Source organism: Canis lupus, chromosome 20, assembly GCF_003254725.2.
Source record: "Canis lupus dingo isolate Sandy chromosome 20, ASM325472v2, whole genome shotgun sequence".
In the NCBI taxonomy this organism is placed as follows: domain Eukaryota; kingdom Metazoa; phylum Chordata; class Mammalia; order Carnivora; family Canidae; genus Canis; species Canis lupus.
Genome location: NC_064262.1, coordinates 34,349,659 through 34,373,713, shown reverse-complemented (window position 1 = coordinate 34,373,713; position 24,055 = coordinate 34,349,659). Strand labels below are relative to the sequence as shown.

The following is a 24,055-nucleotide window of genomic DNA, read 5'->3' as shown; positions in this document are numbered from 1 at the left end:
AATGAGACAATATCGGTCAGCTCCTTGACACACAAAAAAAGCATTCAATTCACTGGAGCCCTTATGGAAAGCACTAGATTTCAGGGTTTGCAATCCAAGGTTCTGTCACTCACCTTAAGCAAGTTCTAAGGCTCTATCTCATCTTAAAAACAGGGTTAATAATACCAACTTCATAAGTTGTAAGTCAAGTTTAAAATAAAGTATCATATGGGAAACATTTAGCTATATCTCCTGAAACTCAATGTAGCAGCCACAAGACACTCAGTAACCATTTGGGCAATGCGGTTAAATTAAGGGGTCCAAGACCAGTAGCTCATGAGTTTATGGGCCCCACCTTGTTAAGAACCTTGCACATGATAGATGCTCAATAAAATATTATCAAATAACACCTGTTCATTTAGATAAGTCAAGGGAAGCATCTGTCTGAAGTATAACAGGTTGAAGCATTTATAAGTAAATGCAGTAACTCCTGAAATAATCCAGCAGAGTGTCTGTAACCTCATAAATACCATTCCCTTTCTCAAGGAAAGCCAAGTTGCTTGAGTGTGAACTCAAAAAGGACCAGCTTTACCAAAATATAATATCTTAACATTATCAGAGTAATTACCTTAGCAATATTAGCCTTCAATTATACAAGATATAAATAAACATTGTGTACAGCTTGCATGCTTTAGTCTTCAAAGGAGCTAAATATGTATTTCTTTTTTCTTCTTTCATTCCTTTACGTATCTGGATTTAAACAATAGAAGGAAGATGAAGTCCATTTAAGATTTTGTGAATCTTTTGTGATTATCAACTAGTGATGATGAAATCACTGAGCATTCACGGCACTATAAATCAGTTCTCTATCATATATCCATATATATATATACCCAATGAAGTGTTGGCTGGATAAAGGCAGAGATCATATCGCAATAGTAGTCATTCAAAAATTATGCATTGAATTAAAAATGCATGAAATCTACAGGGCAGGGATCTTTAATATGAAATTCTTGGAAATGCTTCAGGGCATCTGTAAATTGCCTAAAATTATATAAATGATTACAAGTGAATATAAATGTATATGTCCCTAGGTAAATTTTTCTAATGAGTGAGCCTATAGATTGCATGCAGTTCTCTTCTATACTGATTACATAAACAAAAACAGGGGGCACTTGGGCAGCTCATTTGGTTAAGGGTCCAACTCCTGATTTCAGCTCAGATCATGATCTCAGGGTCTTGCGATCAAGCCCCACATCAGCTCAACACTTAGCAGGGAGTCTGCTTGACATTCTTTCCCTTTGCATGTCCCCCCGTTTTTATCTCAAATAAATAAATCTTTAAAAAACAAAAACAAAAATGTTATGGACCTTTGCCTACATATGTTGCCCCTTGACTTTGTGAACACAAACCCCTATATATTTGTTAATAGGTTCTCAAGTGTTCTAACAAGTAGAACTCTTCCATGATCTGTTTGGAACAAAAATGAGTACAAAAGCAAGCATTATATGCCACTGTCATATAACACATCTTCTAGAAAACATGCAAAAGAGTTGTTATGCCTGGCAGTTTGGAAATGATTCTGGGCTAGGAAAAAGTGGACCTGCCAGAAAACTGAAGGAAGTCTCTTAATTTGTGGACAGAACAAAATGAATGACTCTTTCATATTTTTTCATTTCTCTATATCATGCAAAGACATAAAAAGTAACCTAATTAAAATATAAAAGTCTTGGCTAGATAATGCAGACACCACAAATGCAAAGGAGAGCCACAGAGGCAGAATGCAGAGAATGCATGGTAAGAAAAAAAGTGAGGTAGAGGATTCCTGAAACATCCCTGATATACAATAGTAGTAATAATAACAACAGCAATGATGATAACACAATTTACAACTGGAACACCTTCTTAGAGTCAAAGCGCTTTTCTTTTTTTTTTTTTTTTTTTTTTTTTTTTTTTTTTTTTTTTTTTTTAAATTTTTATTTATTTATGATAGTTACAGAGAGAGAGAGGGAGGCAGAGACACAGGTAGAGGGAGAAGCAGGCTCCATGCACCGGGAGCCCGATGTGGGATTCGATCCTGGGTCTCCAGGATCGCGCCCTGGGCCAAAGGCAGGCGCCAAACCGCTGCGCCACCCAGGGATCCCTCAAAGCGCTTTTCACATAGATGCATCAGGCTGGCATAGTGACTGACATTTTATAGATCAAAGCAAGGAGGCTCAGACAGATTTAAGTCTTATTCATGTTACAGTTACAAAATAGAGAAATAAGTCATGTCCACACATCTTCCATTTCTAAATGCTAATGTTCTTCATACATTTCGCTTCAGATCATAGAATAAGAACTACGCCTTTCTTCTTCCTAATTTCTGAATACGTTGGTAATTATTCCTTAAAATCCAGAAAAATAGAGGCACTTAGGAAAGCCAATTCATTACTATCTCTAATGCTACGGAATTAATGTGTTGGCATATGGGGGTAAGTTGGTACATAAAAACATCAAGGGAAGTAGCAAAATAAGAAAGTTGGCCTTGGGGTCTTTTGAAGCTATTTTAAAAAGTAAAATGTTAGGTTAAGAGCTAAGCAGTATATCTGTGTGTGTGTGTGTGTGTAATTTTTATTCCACTGATTTACACATGTCAAAGAGCATCTGGGCATGTGTACAAGTTAAACCAATCCAGGAGCCAAGACACATACCCACAAACTTAGACAACTTGCCTCCCATGCCCCACCCACCGCCATCCCACCCTTCATCCTACTATACCTCCTAAACACAAATCCCCTAGTAGCAAAAGCCTTCCTTGAAGAGATTAACCTTTAAACCAGTGGCACCTGTCCTTTATACCATATTGTAAGAGTAGCCAAAATCCAGCTGTTGGTACAGATTTTCCAAATAAACCAACAGAGCTCTTCCCATTCTAGGAACAGCCTTCTTCTGTTTTGGCAAGAGCTTTCAAGAATGACTCAGGAATCTAACTGGAAAGAACTATCACTTATAACCTCCTCTAAGAATGAGCACCGTATCTTTCATATGAGTGTAAACTCAGCTTTTTCATTGTAAGGCACAACAAAACATAACATGCTTCATTCACTGACTCACCCACTAACCCACCACATGTTAGGTAGAGACTCTTATTTCTGTCTGTTTCTCCAAGAAGCAGGAAAATCACTTTAATGTACTTTACCCTTCTGCCAAAAATCCTTTGCTTATGATCCAACAATCAGAGCTAATTTCAACCTCAATTGCTTCCCCTAAGAGATGGACATCATTAGGTAACATTCTCCATTTCCATTTACAAAGATTTTAAAAGAAGAAAAAAGGCAAAAGACATTTCCTTGGATGTTTCCAGCTGATAAAATCATTAATCTCATACTCCCAACTTCAAAGCAGGAAACTAGAAAATCATCTCACTTTCTCTGCACACAGAGAATAATTTTTCCTACTTCAAAGCACTATCTCTGTTTTGGGTCATTTTAATTATTGAACATGTGATGGAAGCTATCCACATAATGCCACCACTGTCTTTTTCATGAAAAATGTATAGGTCTAATTTGGACTACACTAATTTGAAAGGAGTAAAATACAAGGGAGAGTATAAGGAAAGACAAAGAGGCTGGGGGATCAGCACTCATCAGTGTAAGGTAATAAAAGGAAGGTGGTAACACTTTCTGAGCTGACTTTTCTTTCTTTCCTTCTGGAAAAGAACCAGTTCAAGCAATACCACAGCATATTGCCTTGCTCAAATTTCCTTCTACCTAATACACAGCAAAAGCAGAATTAGACTAACTTTATTAGTAATGCTGGTATTATTGCCAACCCAAGACAACCACGTGTTGTGAATAACCACTGTGAAAACAAACTTGACCCTTGTTCTACAACAGGGGTCAGCAAACTATCTGGCCCTATTCAGAGTATGATTGCTAGAGAGAGGACCAGCCAGGCATTTCAATTCCAATCAACCCTTTTCCCACAAAATCACAATGCCATGGCTTGGCAAATTTTCTCTACAAAGGCCAGAGTAAATATTTTCAACTTTAAGGGCCAGATGATCTCTGTCGCTATTAAATTTTGCTGTTGATGCACAAAAGCAACCAAAAACAACATATAGATGACAGGGTGTGACTGTGTTCTAATAAAACTTTATTTATAAAGACAAGCAGTAAGCAGGATTTCTCCCATAAGCTATAGTTTTTTGTTGTTGTTGTTTTTTGTTTTTAATTATTTATTTATTTATTATTTATTTATTTATTTATGATAGTCACAGAGAGAGAGAGAGAGGCAGAGACACAGGCAGAGGGAGAAGCAGGCTCCATGCACCGGGAGCCTGACGTGGGATTCGATTCCGGGTCTCCAGGATCGCGCCCTGGGCCAAAGGCAGGCGCTAAACCGCTGCGCCACCCAGGGATCCCTAGTTTTTAACTCCTATCTAGACAAGTGCTAGATAGCAGAAATGTTCTATAATTGTGCTTTCTCATACACTAGTCACTAGCCACATGTGACTATTAAATACTTGAAATGTGGCTAGTGTGACTATACTTTAAATTTTACTGAATTTTAGTTAAATTTGAATGGTTACATGTGACTACTGGCTAAAGTATTAGCACAGTTCTAGATACTATTCACTGCAGCCACTTCAAAAGAGATACAAGCTGTCTTCCAATTTATGGCATAGTTCAAATTTTTGCCTTGCAAAATAAAATATCCATGCTTCCACATTCACAATGAAACTATACAAAACTGAAAATGATATTTCTTAACTGTGAAATATCTACAACATTGAGGCCAAACTGATCATTTTGGTTTGCAGCAATCGAGTAACTGCTATTAACCAGTGTCAAGTGCCTAAGGGCTGAGTCACATCCATGCCAAGACCTGTCCAATCTGGAAGTTGTTTCTTTTCACCTCTGGACACTCAGTTGCACCTTGACTGAGAGCATAGGCCTACTCAAGGGCCCCATTAACTCCAAGGAAAATCTAAACCCTCCACAGACCCAAAAACATACACAAAGACATGGCTTAAAGAGCACAAGAACATGCAACTCAATTAGATTGCCTTATCTTACAGTCATCCACATAACAATACTGCCTCAACACAAAAAATCAAGGAGAGTTACCACATTCTTTGCTGTTGTCCACATGCAATAACTTATTTTCTGGCAACTGTTTTATTTATATAATAACTAGCTTGTGTTTTGCCTTTCTTAGCAGACCAAAGATATAATCCAATGAGGAGAAATAAGGAAACAGGATAGTAAAATGTATTTGGTTTTCTTCTAAGTATGAATAAGAAATAACAAACCAACATTTATTTTAAGAAACCCACACAGTATCAACTTTCTTTAATGGGTAAAAGAATCTTGAAAATTGAGGATACTCTTTAGGAAGTAAGAAACCCTTGGAATCACAGGCGCTAAAAGAGGGACCTATATACACAGTAAAGTAAGGTAGATGACATTCTGACTTTTCTATGATTTTTGATAAAACCATTCTAGATCCAACCACTTATTTATGGTTCCCAAATCCAAAAAAAAAAAAAACCTCTGAAAAATGAAACAAAAAAATTCCAGTGTGAAACAAACTCTGGTGGCACAACCTGACATGAACTAATAGGATGCTACATAGAGTCTTTATTTATCCTACTTTAGAGTGAGGAATTTTTTTGTGCAGAAGAGTTATGTGTTTGTTACAGGGTGTTGCTGTATCCCCACTGGCAGTGTTATGCAATCTGTGATATAGATCTTACCTTTCCAAAATCCCTGGAATATCTGATATCCAAAACACATCTCTCCCCAAGGGTTTGGTAAGGAATATTCTAAAGAAAGCTGTCCAGGTAGGATATTTTCTGTCATCTCAATGTCTACTGCCTAGAATCATGAAACAGTGCCTTACCTCAGTCTGAAGGATGGCAGCCCTCTGTTCTTTGGCAGTAAGCGACTCTTTAAGCACTTCGATGTGTTGCTTGCAATCTGAATTTTGATTGCTAAGGGTTTCAAGCTTTGTTTGTAAGGCAAGAAGTTCTGACTCCTTCTTTGAAAGCTCCTGCTTCAGCTGATCAATCTGTGAAACAAGAACAACATTGTAAGAAATTAGAAGCCACAGTTCCTACTCTTCACATTTGAGAACTGCTGATTTCTCTTAATTTTCAGTAGCCACTGGTCATTAACCCAACAAAGCAAGCCATGAGTTTAAAAAAGATAGCTTGGGAAGTTCTTATGAGTTTAGGGAGGCTCTGTAAAGGTGGCCAAGAATATAGAAAACAGAAAGGTAAGGTCAGCAAATTGCCTTCCACTTTCCACCCCACTGAGAACCAAGGTTCACAGTGAAATGAAGGCTTCTCAGCCATACCTATTCCTCATCCAGGAAACCATGAAGCCACATAAACTATTCATCATGATCTTCAGAAGGGTCAACAGGATGCTATTAAAGGTGATTAACCCAAGGTCCTTCTCTGCTACTCCATTGTGGAAATGATCATTCATGGGCATCATTTAACAAAAAAGAATCTTCACACCCCCCCAAAGTAAGCATTAAATGTTTTTTGTTTATATTAAATATTGAGAAGACACCAAAGAACATATAACTTTGTAAAGTATAGGAAAAATAATATGAGACATTCATCCTTCAATTCACCAAGATCATTAGAATTACCTATGTCCCAATCCATTTCTTCTTCTTTCCCCCTCCAGAAATAATTATCACCTTAAATTTTGTGTTTGTCATTTCCCTGCTTGTCCTTTACATATATTTTTTGCATTTCAACTTTATTTGTTCTGTGTTTTTAGTACTTTGCTTTTTTCTACTCAATCTTATGTCCTAAAGATGTTATTGTACATATAATTTGTTCATTTTCATTGAAGTACAGAATTTCATTGTATGACTTCTCCACAACTTATTTGCCCATTCTGCTGTTAATAGACATGTTAGTTTGTTTCCAGGTTTTTTGCTAGAACAAAAAGTGCTATTCCCAACATTCTTATACTATATCACTTGGTACACCTAGCAAAAATGATCTAGGAGTTAAATTGCTGGACTATGTGGTATGCACATCTTTAACTTTACTAGACAACATCAAAATGTTTACCCAAGTTGTTACACTCATTTTTAGGGTCACAAGAAGTGTGTAAGTGTGCCAATCACTCCACATCTTGGCCAATATCTTATGTCATCAGACTTTTACATTTTTACAAGCCTGAAGTTGTGGTAGATAATCTCCAAACATGATTGACACCTAGTTTTTCCAGCTTGTACACACTTTCTGCACTCACAACTAGAGATGGAGTCTGTTTAACCTCCTCTTGAACCTGGGCTAAACTGGTCCTTGCTTCAACCAGCTAAATACAGCCAAAGTGTCAGTATGCCTGTTCTGGCCCTTGTCTATAGGAGACAGGCAGATTTAGCTTCCTCCAGGTGGAAGTTGGCCACCATGTTAGAAGTCCAACCCTCTAACCATTATGCTGTGAAGAAACCCATAACAGCCACATGGACAGGCCATGTAGAAAGACACAGAGGCCTGGAAGAAATTGTGGCTCCTTCGTCTTGTTCCTCGTCTTAAAGGGAAGAATTTCAATGTTTCATCATTAAGTTTGATGTTTGCTTTAGCTTTTTATAGGCACTCTTAAGTTTCAGAAAGTTCCTTTATTACAACTTTGCCAAAAGTTGTTTTTTTTTAATCATTAAGGAATGTTTAATATTAATAAACATTTTTTCTGCTTCTCATGATTTATCACACTTTTCACCTTTAATATGTTATTGTAATGAATTACATTAATGGATTTTTAAAATACTCAGCTCTCCTGCACAACTATGAAAAACCCCACTTAGTCATGATGCATTATATTTTTTATAAGTTCCTGGATTCAGCTAATACTTTGTCAAGATCTTTCATCTATATTTATGGATAAAACTGGTTTGTAATTTTTCCATTTCGTTCTCTCCTTGTCAGGTTTTAGTACCAATTTTGCCTTCCAAATGGAGTGCTCATTCTTTTAATGTGTTCTGAAATGGTTTGTGTAAAATTGAAATTTTCTTCCCATTAACATTTATTAGAAATCATCAGTAAAACCATCTAAAGCTGATATTTTCTTTCTCCAAAAACCATTACTTCATCTATCTTTAATGGTTATAGGAATATTTGTGTTTCTAGTTATTTGAGACAATTTTATTTATTTTTTTTAATTTTTATTTATTTATGATAGTCACACACAGAGAGAGAGAGAGAGAGAGAGAGAGAAAGAGAGGCAGAGACACAGGCAGAGGGAGGAGCAGGCTCCATGCACTGGGAGCCCGATGTGGGATTCGATCCCGGGTCTCCAGGATCGCGCCCTGGGCCAAAGACAGGCGCTAAACCTCTGCGCCACCCAGGGATCTCTTGAGACAATTTTAATAAGTTTTTTCTCCTAAGAATTTTTCATTTTATCTAAATATTCACTTTCACTTAGGAAATTTTTATAAAACCCATTTATTTTTCAATATCTATAGCATCTATGACTTACTTCTATTTCATTCCTAATATTCCTTCATTTTACTCTCTTTTTCTTGATGCGGCTCAGCAGAAGTATGTCATGTTAAATAATCTCTTCAAAGAGTCAATTTTGGCTGTGTCGATCACCTAAAATTCTTATTTTCTATTTCATTAGTGTTCTTATTTTTTTTAATTATTTACTTCCTACTACTTTCTTTGGATTTATTCAATTTTCCTTTCCTAACTTTGTAAATTGGATATTTATCTCACTAATTTTTACCCCTTTTTCTTACCATATATATGTCTTAAGACTATAAATTTCCCTGTCAGTATCATTTTAGCTCGATCTCACTAGTTTGATTATGTAGTATTAACATTATTGTTCAGTCCTAAATGTTTTCTGATTTCCATTATTATTTATCCTTCAACTCACAAATAATTTATAAGTATGCTTCTTACCCTACAAATACATGGATGTTTCCTAGTCATCTTTGTGGTTTTTTTCTTGCTTGTTTGCTTTGTGAATAAAGAACAAGGTCTGTTTGAAATTCGTGTATCTTGCTTTATGACACAGTATGTAGTCAGTTATCATAAATGTACTTTGTATACTGTGTGCTAGAAAAGAATTTGTATCCAAAAATTATTGAGCACAACAGTCTATATTGGCTTGAAAATTATTCCCTTGCCTTAAAAGTCTACAACAGCTTTCTCATGGTTATTATTTGGCTGGTGTGTCTTTTTTTCACTTTCAATGTGTCATTAACTTTATGTTGTAGATGTCTCTTACAAATAGCATATACTGAGATGCTTTTATCCTTTCTGATAAAATTAAATGGAGCATTTATTAACATTACAATGTATGTGATTTTATTTCAACCATTTTACCTCACGCTTTCTAAATATACTGCCTTTTCTATTTCTTCTCTTTTCCTTCTTACCTTTTGAATGACTTTTTTCCTATTCTTTTTTGCCTCTACTCATTTAAAAGTTATCATTTTATTTTGTTTATTTTATGTTTACTTCAATTATTTCTAATCTTTAGGTTACTGCCCTAGAAAGTATAGCACACTTACATTTTTAATCTACCTTAGTCTAAAGTCAGTCTATGCTTACATTCTTTCTGAATAATAGAAGGATCTTGAGACACTTTAAGTTCAGCCACCATCCCGTTGACATACACATTATTGTCATATATCTCAGTTCTTTCCTGTTTTGCTTTGAATTCAACATTATTTTGTTACAGTCCATGTCAGTTTAGATATAGCCCCAACATTTGTCACTAGCTTTGTTATTCATCCCTGCATCTCAAATATTCTGTCAGAAATCTCCTTTTGTGTAAATGCATCATTTAAATTTCTTGTAGTAGGATTTTGTTGGTGGCAAGTTAAATTTCTGTCTAAAAATATCTTAACTTCATTTTTTTAATATTGTTGCTGAGTGTTAAAAGTAATTTTCTAGGTAAAGAGATATTTTCTCTCAGCCAACTTTTGGCTAACAGAAGCTATTAAAAATTCAAGCTATCACTCAAATTCATTCCTTTACAGATAATGGGACTTTTTTCCATTAGCTGCCTTTTTAAATAGCTTTACTGAAATATAATTTATATGCCATACAATTCAACTGCTTAAAGGGTACAGTTGATGATTTTTAGCATATTCACAGAATTGTGCAACCCTCATGATAATCAAATGTTAGAGGATTTTCATCATCCCAAAATGAAACTTTGTAATGATTAGAAGTCACTCTCCATATTCCTCACCCTGTACCCCCAGCCTTAGGCAACTCATATTTACCTTCTGTCTATTCTGGGAATTTTATATAAACGGAATCTTATACATACTTTGCAACTGGCTTCTTCCACACAGCACAATGTTCCAAGGTTCATCCATATTATAGTACATATCTGTACTTCATTCCCTTTTATTGTTGAGTAATACTACACTGAATGAATATGCCACAGTTCTGCTATTTTTTTTATACCAGCTATCAATTATGGTAGCTTGATTTCTGTCAAGTTTTGTGATTTAGAAAAAAACTTTTACTGTGTGATCATGTTTTTTGGAACCTTATTTGGAGGAAAACTTTGAGATCTAAGTTGAACATGTAGCCCTTCAGAGCATTTGTCTCTGCCAATACCTGGGCACTATCAACCAAGTACCCCTTTAAACTCCATTCTCTACTTGAAGTTTTTTGATCACCTTATACACTGCACATCTGTGCAAGAGACACCTGTTGTTAAGGATTCTCAAAGCTAGTTTGTTTTTGTTTTTACCTTTCACTTGGCTCAAAGTTTTAAAATAGATAATTTTCCCTGGATTCACCTAGTCTAGGTGGGAGGAGAGTATAGTGAGGAGGTTTTTTAGTTTGTACTAAAGCGTGTAGCTGTCTGAGATCCCAGCTTAATGTGGTAGGGGTAGTAGAATTCCTATTTGACTCTTCATCTTGAACAAACTCAGGCTTCTCTCTTTCCTTCAATGTCCCCGTGACTATGGAAACTAATGCTCAAGTTCACCGTCTAGAAAATGCCAACGAGAAGACAGAATCAGTGCTCTATCATCACTCCAGCTCCCTTCTTTGGTTTAGTTTTTGCCCTTGAGATTCTTTCTAACTTGACAGTTTATAAGTACATTTTTAAATATATGTTTTGAAAATGTATTTTATCTAGCATTTGTTGTTCTTTTCAACAACTAAAACTAGCATAAACAAGAACCAAACTACTGACAATAACTTATGAGAATGAGTAGAATGGGATGCTTACAAAGAAATAAGACCCCCTTTTTTGGAATTGTTCAGGTTGTGCAATTCCCTGGAAAGGCTGAGATGAAATCTCATTTGCAGAATGAAGTCAGACTAGATCAGGGGGCAAATAGGTTTCATTTTGCTTGCCAAATTTAAATATTTGGTAGTGACTGGCAGTCTTGAGAAGGATTCTGAGGACGCTTAAAGATTCACTGAAAAAGAATTGTGATTGATTATCAATATGATCTGGGTATGTGTGAAGAGATAGCGACACTGATCACATATATGAAATCCATGGAACATGTTTCTTCTTTATAATTTAAGGAATCATGAATCTATAATCATTTCTACCTAAAATAAAAGTAAGTTATCTCTTTCTCACTCTCTCTCTCATACAACAAGAACAGACTATACAATTAAAAAAGGGAAAAATCTGGATTAGGATTAACTAAAATTATAAAAGAAATAAAATCTGTTATGATCAGCAAGATCAGCATTCTTCACATGGGTTATAGTTCTAAATCATATGCAGTTGTAGCTCACAGCACAATATATAGTTAATTCCACATATGAAACTGATTCGTCCTAAAATAAAGTTAAAAAAACTTTGAACTTTACATGCTTAAGCAAAGATGATGTTTATCATATAAAAAAATGATCTGGGCTAGCTTCTACAAGTATCAGAGTAGAAATTTAGTATGGGAATGGGGTATTGAGAGAGGAAATTGGATGAAATAACTTGATCAACAGAATGGTATTTAATAGGAAGGAAGAACATGACAAGTTCTACATGCACCTACTTTATTCAACAAAAATAGATTGATAATGATAAAACTATTTCAGTCTATAAATATTAAATAGACAGTTGCTTTAAATAGCTTTCAGACTATCATAGCCATGAGGTAAATTTTAAATAAGTACTTTATGCAGACAATAACAGAAAAGGGCTTTTCTAAGGGGAATATAGTTACAGGGTAGAAAATCATATTCTTCCATAAAAATATGCCTTTTGCTTCTTTTACAGCAATAAACTCAATAAAAATGGAAAGTGATGCAATCAAACATACATGAGAACTGAGACTGGGGAAGGTCTGTCTCGGTGATGGCAAGAAGAAAAGCCAATCGGAATTACATCACACGCTTTATATGAAGTCCATGTGGACATCAGGAACACTTCATCTCGTCTGAAAGTTCTTCCACCACTTACGTCTGTGACACAACCAACACCCTGAAAACACTCCCTTGCCAAGGAAAACAGCTTCTTTTTCACTACAGATATGGCCCTCATGTCTAGAAAGTGATATGCTTATTATCATGCAGTTTGGGTTATGAGGTTTGTAATCCTTCAGAGGTTAATAAGAAAATGTGTTACAAATTCAGAATAAAAGAGGAGATCTAAGACAGCAGAGCAGTGTCTTTGGCAAACTCCTAAAACAGAGAGAGTGACTAATACAGAAGTACTAAGATCAGTAGATGAAAAATGTGTTACACTAGGAACAAAGCCTCATATAGAACAAGGGATGCCATCACTCTTTCCCTACAGAAAAACAATTATTTACATGGTACATTCCATTCTTAGAGGCTCAACAGTGCTCCTGATGGTGACTCATGCTTTTCATGACCTCTAGATTCTGTCTGTGCAGTCTGAGTCCTCTAAGTTTTCAGGGTTGAGTCTCAGTTCTCAGGGAAAACGTGCATGTGCCAAAGGGCTTCAAGATGCAGGGATTTCCATCCTGGCCAACTATGTCTGGTATCTTTGCACAAGTTGAGACTCTAAACTGTATTTTTTAAATTTTTTGCAATTTTCCTTCCACCTTTGCAAACATGTTATGTCATGGTTTTTCTATGACATAATTTATAAAAGCAATTTGGGTCTTTACTTCTACTTCATTTAATCACAAAGCTTTCAAGAGACCCTACCAGTCCCAGTCATCTGTTCAGCGTCAAAATGGAGGTGCGTGCATGCCATTCCATCCACATGGCTATTTAAAATACTTCCTTTCCCTTCACCTACATGCTTTACTTATTTTATTTATTTATTTATTTATTTATTTATTTATTTATTTATTTATTTTTATTACACACACACGGGGGGGGAGAGAGAGAGAGAGGGAGGCAGAGACGCAGGCAGAGGGAGAAGCAGGTTTCATGCAGGGAGCCTGACGTGGGACTCGATCTCGGGTCCCCAGGATCACGCCCTGGGCTGAAGGCGATGCTAAACTGCTGAGCCACCAGGGCTGCCACTACTTATTTTAATAATTAATGCAAGCAGTACTCCCTTTACATCCACAACATTGTTTCTATGTCAAATTTTCACTGAAACTTAAAATTGCCTATTTCAATATACTATTGCATCTAAAAAATGAGTTTGTATACAAGAATTATTATTAGCTGCCTTTATTACCCACTTGGAGCAAATAATTACATACTGAGATTGAGAATGATTTGAAGTCATGCCCTGTTAATGAAGAGAAATCAAATGCTGAGACAATTATCACCAATGAGTCATAAAAACAATTTCCGGCTAAAATTTCCAAAAAACAAAAAATAAAAGGAGAATGTAAATATGTGTTTATCCAATTTTAGGAGTTTTTTTTTTTCATAATCAGGCTGAATTTTTTATCTTATATATTTTTTTAAAGTAGTGAACTTCCAGAGAATCATGATAGAACTCATTTTAGATTTCCATTAAAGAAATATTCACATTGAAGAACACCTCTAAGGCTGCTCTTTGCAAACTGTTATCACTCTGAAAGTGCCTCTCCAAAATACCAGGTAAAAAAGTTCTCTGGACCCTTTTAAAAGCTTTCTACATATTCATTACAAACAGCTAGAAGAAGTAACAATATTTAACTGCAATTTCAGATTTGGTTTCCGGAGTTCCACTCCCTTCCTTATGTAGCATCTCATTAAGAATTTCTGAAATATTTTACCAAGACCAAGGTCTTTAAAAACTGTTAAAATAACAGTTTCTAAAGTCAACTATGCCTGCATTTTTTGCTAGTTGGGATCCAAAGTCACTTCTGATTTTCATTTCTATCACTGCCTCACTAAACCCCTGAGTTTCACAATTACATTTCCATTTCCCTCAGTAAGCTTCAGAGCCTCTAGGTGTTCACAATTTAAATCTAACATTTCTTTCCTTTTTTGGAAAACCTGCCATTTCACATAGACTGGAGTTCTTTCCACTTCCTCTTCTGTGTGGAGTTGGTTTAGGATGGTATTTTTACTTATCCTTCTAGGTTTGCTCAGTCACTAATTTGAGTTTGCACTCTTCACCAGACCTGTCATTGCTATTTTGCCAATCTGGTTATTTAGACAAAAAACACTAACTAACCCCTAAACTACTTGCATTACTGCAGCCACAAGTGACCTCTACTCTTATCAAATCTTTGGAGTAGTTTTTCTAGGACATTTCTTACTTTCCCAACTAAGTGGTCAGTGTTGACTTTGAAGTGAGAAACATTTCTGAATATGCACTACTTTTAAGAGCCCCTCTGTAGCTAGCGCAGTGTCATGTGCTAAAAACGGGGTTTGGTAAGTCTTTGGCAATCAGAGAGCTAAAAAAATCCACCATTGAAAGCTTTATCCATACAATTCTGTATAAATGAAAGAGTTCGGGCAGCCGGGGTGGCTCAGCGATTTAGCACCAACTTTGGCCCAGGGCCTGATACTGGAGACCCAGGATGAAGTCCCACATCAGGCTCCCTGCATGGAGCCTGCTTCTCCCTCTGCCTGTGTCTCTGCCTCTCTCTCTCTCTCTCTCTCTCTCTCTCTCTCTTTCTCTCTCATGAATAAATAAATAAAATCTTTAAATAAATGAATGAATGAATGAATGAATGAATGAAAAATTCAAGAGACTCTAATGCTGACACTAAACAATTGTCAAAATTAACTCTTCAGATATCTGTGATAATGTTGACAAGCAGCATATTCATATAAATTTTGTAAAAAAGTTATCCAAACAGGCCACAATGGACCATGAACTATGGTAGTAATCCAATTTCAGAGGATATCAATTCCATGCCTCTAAAATTTAATAAGTTCCATGACAAGTGATTCATCCAACTGGAATCAGTTCACACAGCCCCCAGATCCCACAAAGCACAGAATACAAGCACTCAGGACTAAATGTTTGGCAATACCTAGGTCTTAATAGACCTGCTCAACCATACCCATACTTGCCTCTCAAAACAAAAATAAGAAAAATCAGCAATTGAAGTAATGATATGAAGTATAAAAACTATGTTGAGATTTAATCCAATAAGAACATTCTATCAACGGAAAAAATATAAAAAATGCTTACTACGTAGCTTTTGTCAATCTATGAGGGTATCTGCATGACAGTATAAAAACTCATTTTATTTGTATTCTTAGAAATCTATTTTCCCCATTAGTCAAGTCAAATATTACATTATTATTATTATTACTATTATTATTAGGTTTGGTAATACTTCTTCAGTAATAATGGGGATGATTATTAGCTACTTTTTTAAGCCAGGCATTTTAATTACATTATTTCATTTAACCCTGTGAGTCTCCCTCTAAGGCTTGCAATGTTGTCCCATTTTATAGAAGAGTGGCTGAGTGACATAAGTTACTCCTCAAGACCATGCAACTAGCAAAGGCAAGCTAGAGATCTGCCGGAGTCCACTTGCCACGTCAGCCTACTCTCTTTTCACCTTACTCTATTTCTCTCCTCAAACATCCTTCTGACCTGACCACTTTTAGAACCATAAAAAGTAACCAAACATTAAAAATTAAAACCAACTCAAGGACCAACAGTCTTTCAGACACCTATGGGCTAATAAAGTCCTGCTTGCTGGAGACCATATACATGTTTTATTGACCTGGACAAATTTCATGGCATTTTTAGTTGTAGAAGGGGCTTGAACTATTTCCCACTGCTGAATGACAGGGTGGGGAGGAAAAGTTTAGGCCAAAACAATAATTTTGCCCAAATGTTATGAGTTCATACTTATCTTCATAACTTCAATCCCAGAGTGAATGGTCATTGTTTGGTCAACAGGCCACCCTACCATTGGGCTTGTTATACTCCAGCTCAACTCTCTGAGAGGGAAGGACTGCAAAAAAGAAACTGGAAGAGAGGGCTTGACCAGGAAAGCCCATTCTACATTTTGTGGAACTCCTTGAAAGGAAGGGGTTATATTCAAATCCACTGGACATTCTCCTCAAATTTCCCTCCACCTCTTCATCCAAATTTTTGGTCATAATCTCAACGTCAACTTACAAATATAAAGTTGGCAGAAGTAAGCGAACTTTTTGTTTTTTCCTAGAGAAAGGCACATACATGCATACATAGACATGGTTTAGTAGATGCTACATATTATTTCCTCTCTATAGTTTGCAAATTCCCCACAATAAGTATGCATATACTTCACAATGATAAAATTATACCATCACTTAACCATTTTTTCTCTCTACTTCCACTGTTTCTTCATAGAAGTCTGCATTACTCTTAACTCTGCTGCATTTTATAAGGCAACAAACAAAAGTAAAACTTTGAACAAGAACAGGAGTGTTTAAGAGTACATGGTAGAAAAAACAAAATTTAAACTGATGTGGTTATTATTTCAGACGCAAAATAGTTTAAATCCAGGGATAAATAAAAGCATCTCCAAGTCTCAAAAGACCTACATCGAGCTATTCATAAACTTAACAATTATGCATATGTAAAAATAATAGATATTTAAGAGTTTAGTTCATTTTAGCCCAAAGTTTAATGAAAAATAACAAACCAAATTCTTTAAAACTAGCAATATCAATATAAGTTAATAGAACAGGTTACTATAATTATATTTTATAAATATTCCATAGCAATAGATATCAATAATAACAATGCCTGACATGTATTAAATGCTTTCTAGAGATTAGTCAGGGGCTAAGTGCTTTAAATGCATAATCTCTTGAAATTGTCAAGGCAACCCAAAGATGAAGGTAGTTTCCTTTCTCCTGCATCTATTTCATGGATGAAAAAACTGAGGCTTAAAGAAGTTGAATAATTTAAGTAGTAGTATTGGAATGCAAAGTCAATTCTGCCTTAAAAACTATGCTAAAACCAAAATGTCTTTATACAACTGGAAATTAAATTGGCTTCCAGGATCAACACCTTTGGACACAGTCACCTTCCTAGGCATGGGCCAAAATTTGGCAATGATAGAAACTTCACAAATATCAAACTTATGAAAACTCAAGAAATTTGGAAGAGAGGAGACTATTAAAAATAAATGTTAATTCCCAAGACACCAAACTTACTTATTAGAAAATCTTGAACACCTTAGTAAGTAGAAATTCAACCAAAGATGTTCCCTGATCTCTTTTTGGAATCTACACTTCCGAACAAAAAATGTTCTACATTCTTCTTTATTGTCCATATATTTCATCATATCACATAAAACAGGTTATGTGGGCATTTGGGGAAAGTATGTATGCAAACCGTAACTTTCCAGTCACATTAAGAGTATAAAAGTTTATAACTTTGGACCATACCTTGGTTTTCATGAACTTGGAGTGACTTTTGTAAACCTCTATTTGTTTGATCTCTTCTTCGCGGTCCTCAGTGTTCAGCACACCATTGGCTTTTAACATCTGGATCTCATCCTCCAGATCCCTTATGTTTCGCTCCAATGAAGCAATTTTTGTGTCCTGTTGTTTTAAAAAAAAAAAAATGGGAATAAAAAGAAGGAAATAAAATTGTTTTTTTAGTATCATCAAAACAGAATTTCAGAAAGTATTTTGGGTAGTAATACATTAACTATGGTATAGACATAACCCTGAATTCAGGATAATTTATGTTTTTCACTTCTGAGGATCATTTGTAAGATATTTTTTAAGTTTCCAATAAAGAACACGTGTCAATACAACATGGAGAGTTGCCTAGATATGTTTGTCTAATGTCTGGGAATCAAATTACCAAAGCAACAGTGATAAAAGTGATCTAAAGTGTTAAAAAAAAAAAACACCATTTAAGTGGACAAATTTATAATTTCAGATACAGTTTACCAGTGTACAATTTCTAGTCTACTTGTAAATGCAAAAACAGTTTGTTCATGTGTATATTATGTGGCCGGTTTTATAAGGCATGCTTGGAATATGACTCTGAGAGCGAAGGAAATTAAAATCTACTAATGAGGAAAAGGATTCTCATCTAGAATACAGACATCAATGAAATTAAATAACTGAATCCTGACTTAGTATGACTGATACACTAAATATTGAAAATTTATAGCAACTGTACATTGTAATGATTTATTTGGCAAGCAGCTCCCTGCATGACAAAATAAACATAAGTCACCTTGTAGGACATTTCTAATCTACTGATTTTCAGAGTTAAAAAACTAGAAATATTACACTCAACTGTGGGATTGAGAAGGGAAAAAAAAACCATAGAGAATTTTTTAAGGAAATGACAGACTCTATGTATACGGTAGAGCATAGCAAGAAATATTGCTTTAGAAAGACGAGAAGAGAGCGAACTCTTACAGGGGAAAAGAAAAAACCTTCTCCAACCTGAGGTGTTAAACTCCAACCAGTCTTTGGAATAAAACACATTGAAAGTTTGACTATAAGTTTTCTCCCTGACACCATCTACCTGCCCTTTTATTGTGCAAATCCAAAGAGCTGATATTACATTTGTAATTCAATGTTAATGGGGGGGAAAAAAACACAAACTCATTTTTTTTTACCAACTTATTTTCAAGAATCTAGAAGACTAAAGAGTTCCAAAAGTAAAGACAATGAATGGTCTATTCTATTTATAACTAACTCATAGAAAAAACTTTGCAACAAGTATATTTGTCCTGATTTTGTGGCTATTTTCCATTCTAATTTCTTACATTATGTGGTCGATGTCATGTCTCATGGGGCAATGTAATAATCAATACTATTATCATTTAACATCGTCATCATCATTAAGTGGAAGAAAATGAGGAGAAACAACTTCTTACTGAGTGCCACTATGTGTGACCATCCAAGTGCTTTAAGTGCTGAAGATATTTTTATTAATTCTCAGAAAAAAAAACAAGAAAATGAAATAAAAAGATTCTGAAATTTCAAAGATTATTATGGAATGTTATATTTTATAGCATTTTGTTTTCCTTTTAAAATAGTATTGTTATTTTTTCCAGTTATAAAAGTAATATATCTTAAATTCCTAGAAAATGGAGAGAATCCCCTCTTATCCTACTACCAAGAGATAACCATGACTCATGTTTTATGTACAGCCTGCCAGTATTTTTCTATTCCAAATGCAATTTCTAGAAATCCTTTATACTTCCAGCTTGAGTAAAAGGGGTGTCATGGACTAAATGCATGCCTCCAAAATTCCTATTTGAAGCTCTAACCCCTAATGTAATGGAGACTTGATGGCATTTGGAGACAAGGCCTTTAAGAGGTGATCAGTGTTACAAGCAGTCATAAGGATGAGGCCTTCATAAAAAGAGACACTACAGAGCTTCTTTTCTCTCTTTTGCTCTCTGCCATGTGAGGACACAGCAAGAAAGTGGCCATCTGTGAGCCAGGAAGAGAGAGCTCTCACCAGAACCCAACTCGCTTGCACCCTGATCTGGGACTTCCAGCCTCCAGAACTGTGAGAAAATACATTTCTGTTTTATATGCCACCCATAAGTGGTATTTTGTTACAGCAGCCCAAGCTGATATATGTAGGGAGGCATCGTTACTGAATCTTTTGAGTTCTGAGCTATGAGAAGTCCAGAGATAAAAAGAGCAGCAAAATAAAAAGAATGCAGAAAAAAGAATTTCTAAACATTCATAAGAGCCTTCTTAAATAAATGAGAGTCATTTTAAATCAGTATTTTTTCTGACTATAAAATTAAGACAAGGGGTCCCTGGGTGGCGCAGCGGTTTAGCGCCTGCCTTTGGCCTGGGGTGTGATCCTGGAGACCCAGGATCGAATCCCACATCGGGCTCCCGGTGCATGGAGCCTGCTTCTCCCTCTGCCTGTGTCTCTGCCTCTCTCTCTCTCTCTCTCTCTCTCTGTGTGTGACTATCATAAATAAATAAAAATTAAAAAAAAAATTACGACAAGCTCATTACAGAATACTTGAAAAGCTATATAATTATGATTGCACAAGTCCCATCACTCAGATATACCCACTATTAACACTTTTATTTATCCTTATGAAAGCCTTAAGATTATATTATTACTTTAAGACATATAAAAAGATAGTTATCAATTAAAACCCTAATCAATGTGACAGTAATTTCCTCTTTTTGAGATACAATCTTTCAGCATCTACAAATATCTAAGTACAATCTTTACAAGAGTTTAACTGAAAGTTAAATGTAAAAGAAAGGGCCTACATCTGTGCTTTTCTAATACAAAATCTTCTGGGATTTCAGACCCAAGCCTAAAGTGAGCATATTCATATGTACATACATATGTACATATATATACATATATAAAGACGTGTGTGTATGTACAGTACACTTTGTGGTCCTCATGTCTTATACCTTAATTTTTGATACACTTAGAATTTCAGGTCTCTATCACATACGCAAGGGGAGTGGGAGGGAAACCATCAGCTTTCCCCTCCATCAAATCTTGAAGCTTTAGTTAGCAATGACCACAACTGCCCGCCAGCTTCTAACTAGGTTAGATGGAGCTTTTTACCGCACTTTTAAAAATTACATACTGCTAAAGAAAGATCAGAACAGGGTTAAGATAGAAAGTTTCGTAACATAAGAAAATTATCGGGCAGCCTGGGTGGCTCAGCGGTTTAGCGCCACCTTCAGCCTAGGGTGTGATCCTGGAGACCCCAGATCCAGTCCCACGTCAGGCTCCCTGCTTGGAGCCTGCTTCTCCCTCTGCCTGTGTCTGTCTCTGCCTCTCTCTCTCTCTGTCTCTCTCATGAGTAAATAAATAAAATCTTTAAAGAAAAAAATTATCTTGACCTATATGCATCTGAGTTAAAATTTCACCAAATAGTGAACACATTTTAAAAATAATATTTTTAACTATTACTAATTTCCTTAATCAACTTTTCTTTTTTCCTCACAAACTTTTTTCCCTTTTAGCTACAGGTGTCTCAAGATACTAGAAAAGAAAAGAAAAGAAAAGAAAAGAAAAGAAAGAAAAGAAAAGAAAAGAAAAGAAAGAAAGAAAAGAAAAGAAAGAAGAGAAAGAAAGAAAAGAAAAGAAAGAGAAAAGAAGAAAGAAAAGAAAGAAGAAAGAAAAGAAAAGAAAAGAAAAGAAAAGAAAAGAAAAGAAAAGAAAAGAAAAGAAAAGGGGAGGGTGGTTGTTGAGGAAGTCACTTTAATAATGATCTATTTTTCCTGTCCTTATTTACATTTGTGTTCTTTAAGAAGTCAAGTTTAAGGACAACAGACCTCATACCTGAAATCTTGAGCATGGAGAAAAGGAGATACGAGTATATCATTAAGGTCCAGAGAAAAGAACAGATACAAAATACATAGATATGTCAGATGGTGTATTGACTGTGCCCAAGAAGATACTCAAAATGCTGAGGCAAAGAATGATGTGAGGAAATCTAAGTATGAAATATAAAGGTAAATAAAATGACTGCCATGGTCACAGCTTCTCTGCTGCCTCTGTTTAAGGAATTCAGGGAGAAGAAATTTCATCTTTTTCTTTTTTTTCAAATCTCTAAGACTGAGATGAATTACTATAAACTTCTATATTTAAGGAGAACAATGGAAGGCAACCACCTCACAGGTCCTAATATGGCTCAATGTGGTAGATGGTTGTTGCCCTTCAAAACTGATGCTAACTGCACATCTCAAAAACTCTAAGTACTGTTCGAAGGATGCCTGGGTGGCTCAGGGCATGATCCCTAGGTTCTGGGATCGAACCTCTGCCTATGTCTCTGCCTCTGTGTGTCTTTCATGAGTAAATAAATATCTTTTTTAAAAAAAGTACTGATCTAGAGTGAAGACATAATGCTGTAAGTCGTGAAAAGTGTAGTTTTAGAAGGTAGAACAACATTTACTCCCAATCACCAGAGTTTTCTTCATCTGAACATCTTTACACGTTACTTACCACTGATATTTTAAAACAATTTATGTAGTGATTTTTCAAGTATTCATTTTTTTTTAAGATTTTATTTATTTGACAGAGATTGAGAGTGAGTGAACACAAGAAGAGGGAGGGGCAGGCAGAGGGAGAGGGAACAGGCAGAGGGCCTGCTAAGTAGAGAGCCTGATGTGAGGCTCCATTCCAGGACCTTGGGATCTGAGCTGAAGGCAGACACTTTAACCGTCTGAGCCACCCAGGCACCCCTCAAGTACTCATTTTGATTATGTTTTACACATAAGCAAACTCTTAGAGCAGATCATTGTGGACCTTCCTTGGAGATGGAGAAAATGAAATACACACAGAACAGCTTTTCCCAAAATCCACAGAACACAAAAGCTCTGTGAAATAGGGATTGCAGCATCAAATAAGTTTGAGAATAATTAATGCTTACATTACCATTAATGGCTCTGGGAAGTCCTACAGCAAAGTATTCTATTTGATTTGATTTTTCCCAGTATAATTCCTCTAGAAGTCAATTTTAAAATAAAAATTAGGATTTTATTGACCACATTATGCTCAGGATTATATGCTAAAGTGAAGAGTCAAAACAATGTTTGGCTCTTCAAGGGAAAACTTACTATCATTAATCTCCATTGAATAATTAGGTGCTTAAATACCCAGATCACCTTGTTGACTTCTGTAACTCAAACGTGGTTTACTGACAGCCTCCTCTGAGCTCAAAGCAATGAAAGAACATAGGCTCTCATACTTTAAAAACCTACCACTACATGTCTGAGGTGACATTTTTCAAATAGTCTTGAGATAGTACAACCATGAAATTGTCTTGCTTTTACATTGTATTTTCATTAAGGACTGTAAGAATGTGGGAAATAAAGTTTCAGGAGGGAAAAATAGCTGAAATGTGTTCGCTCATTCCTTATTAGTTGGAAAAAATATCTGAATTGAATATCTTTCAAATCATTTCTTTCCACACTTTCATAAAATAACACTTGTAAAAATTTTATACATCAATTACAACTCATAACTTCTACTTAAAGATTCATACCCAAGACATTTTTATATCTATCATTCAAAAAATGTAAAATAGGTATTTAAAGGGCAATTAATAAATAAACCCCTGGAATTGAACACCTAGCAGCCATCACCCCAACAGGCCCACCTGCTGAGTCTCAAATCAGCCATAAATGTTAGTCTGGCTGCTAGACTATAGCAATGAAAGTAAGTCAGGTGAGAAGACTGAAATAAGTTTATCTCTGCTTCACCTTTGCTTTGCTTTACTAACCTCTGAGTTTTTCTAAGACATATTTGCTACATTTAATAGTAAACTTAGAAGCAGGGAGTTTTCTCATTCATTCAACAAATACGTACTAAGCATCTTTTGGGTACCAGTCACATTGCCAGGTATGAGAATCTAGATAGATCTCAACAAGATTCATAGGCACCCTTCTCTCTCTAACATGGAGTACAATCTAGATCACTGTTGCTGCAAGTGTGGTCCACAGACCAGCAGCATTGGCATCACCTGAGAGAGTTTTAGAAATGCAGAATCTCTGGCCCTAACCCATCTGCATTTTCATAAGGCTTTCAAGTGACTTAGATGTTTTAAATGACTTCAGGTGTCCCGCATACATGACAGACGGGATTGACCAGTGCAGAAGAGACCAAGACAATTTTGTAAGACAAGTAAATTTAGAAAAATATTAACCTCCCTTCAAGAGCTATCCATCTTGGCCTAAGTGTACACCAACCCTGGGAGTAAACTTTCTGGAGCATCTTTGCCAGTCCAGATGCCTTTATTACCCTTTCTGTATCTGTCAAACATTATGTTCCCCTTCAATAGCAAG

At 35.7% G+C, this 24,055-nt stretch overlaps 1 protein-coding gene across 19 annotated transcripts in view; it reads right to left on the bottom strand.

The window, feature by feature from the left end:
* ERC2 (ELKS/RAB6-interacting/CAST family member 2) overlaps positions 1 to 24,055 on the bottom strand; it is a 904,872-nt gene that overhangs the window by 594,429 nt on the left and 286,388 nt on the right. For all 19 annotated transcript variants that reach the window (XR_007404126.1, XR_007404127.1, XM_049097733.1 and 16 more), the window contains 2 exons: positions 17,687 to 17,842; positions 5,866 to 6,033 (listed from right to left, as the gene is read on the bottom strand). Coding sequence is in view for 17 of the 19 variants with exons in the window: in XM_049097733.1 (XP_048953690.1) it covers positions 5,866 to 6,033; positions 17,687 to 17,842 (324 nt within the window). In the remaining 2 variants the exon portion in view is untranslated. The remainder of the gene's footprint in view (positions 1 to 5,865; positions 6,034 to 17,686; positions 17,843 to 24,055) is intronic.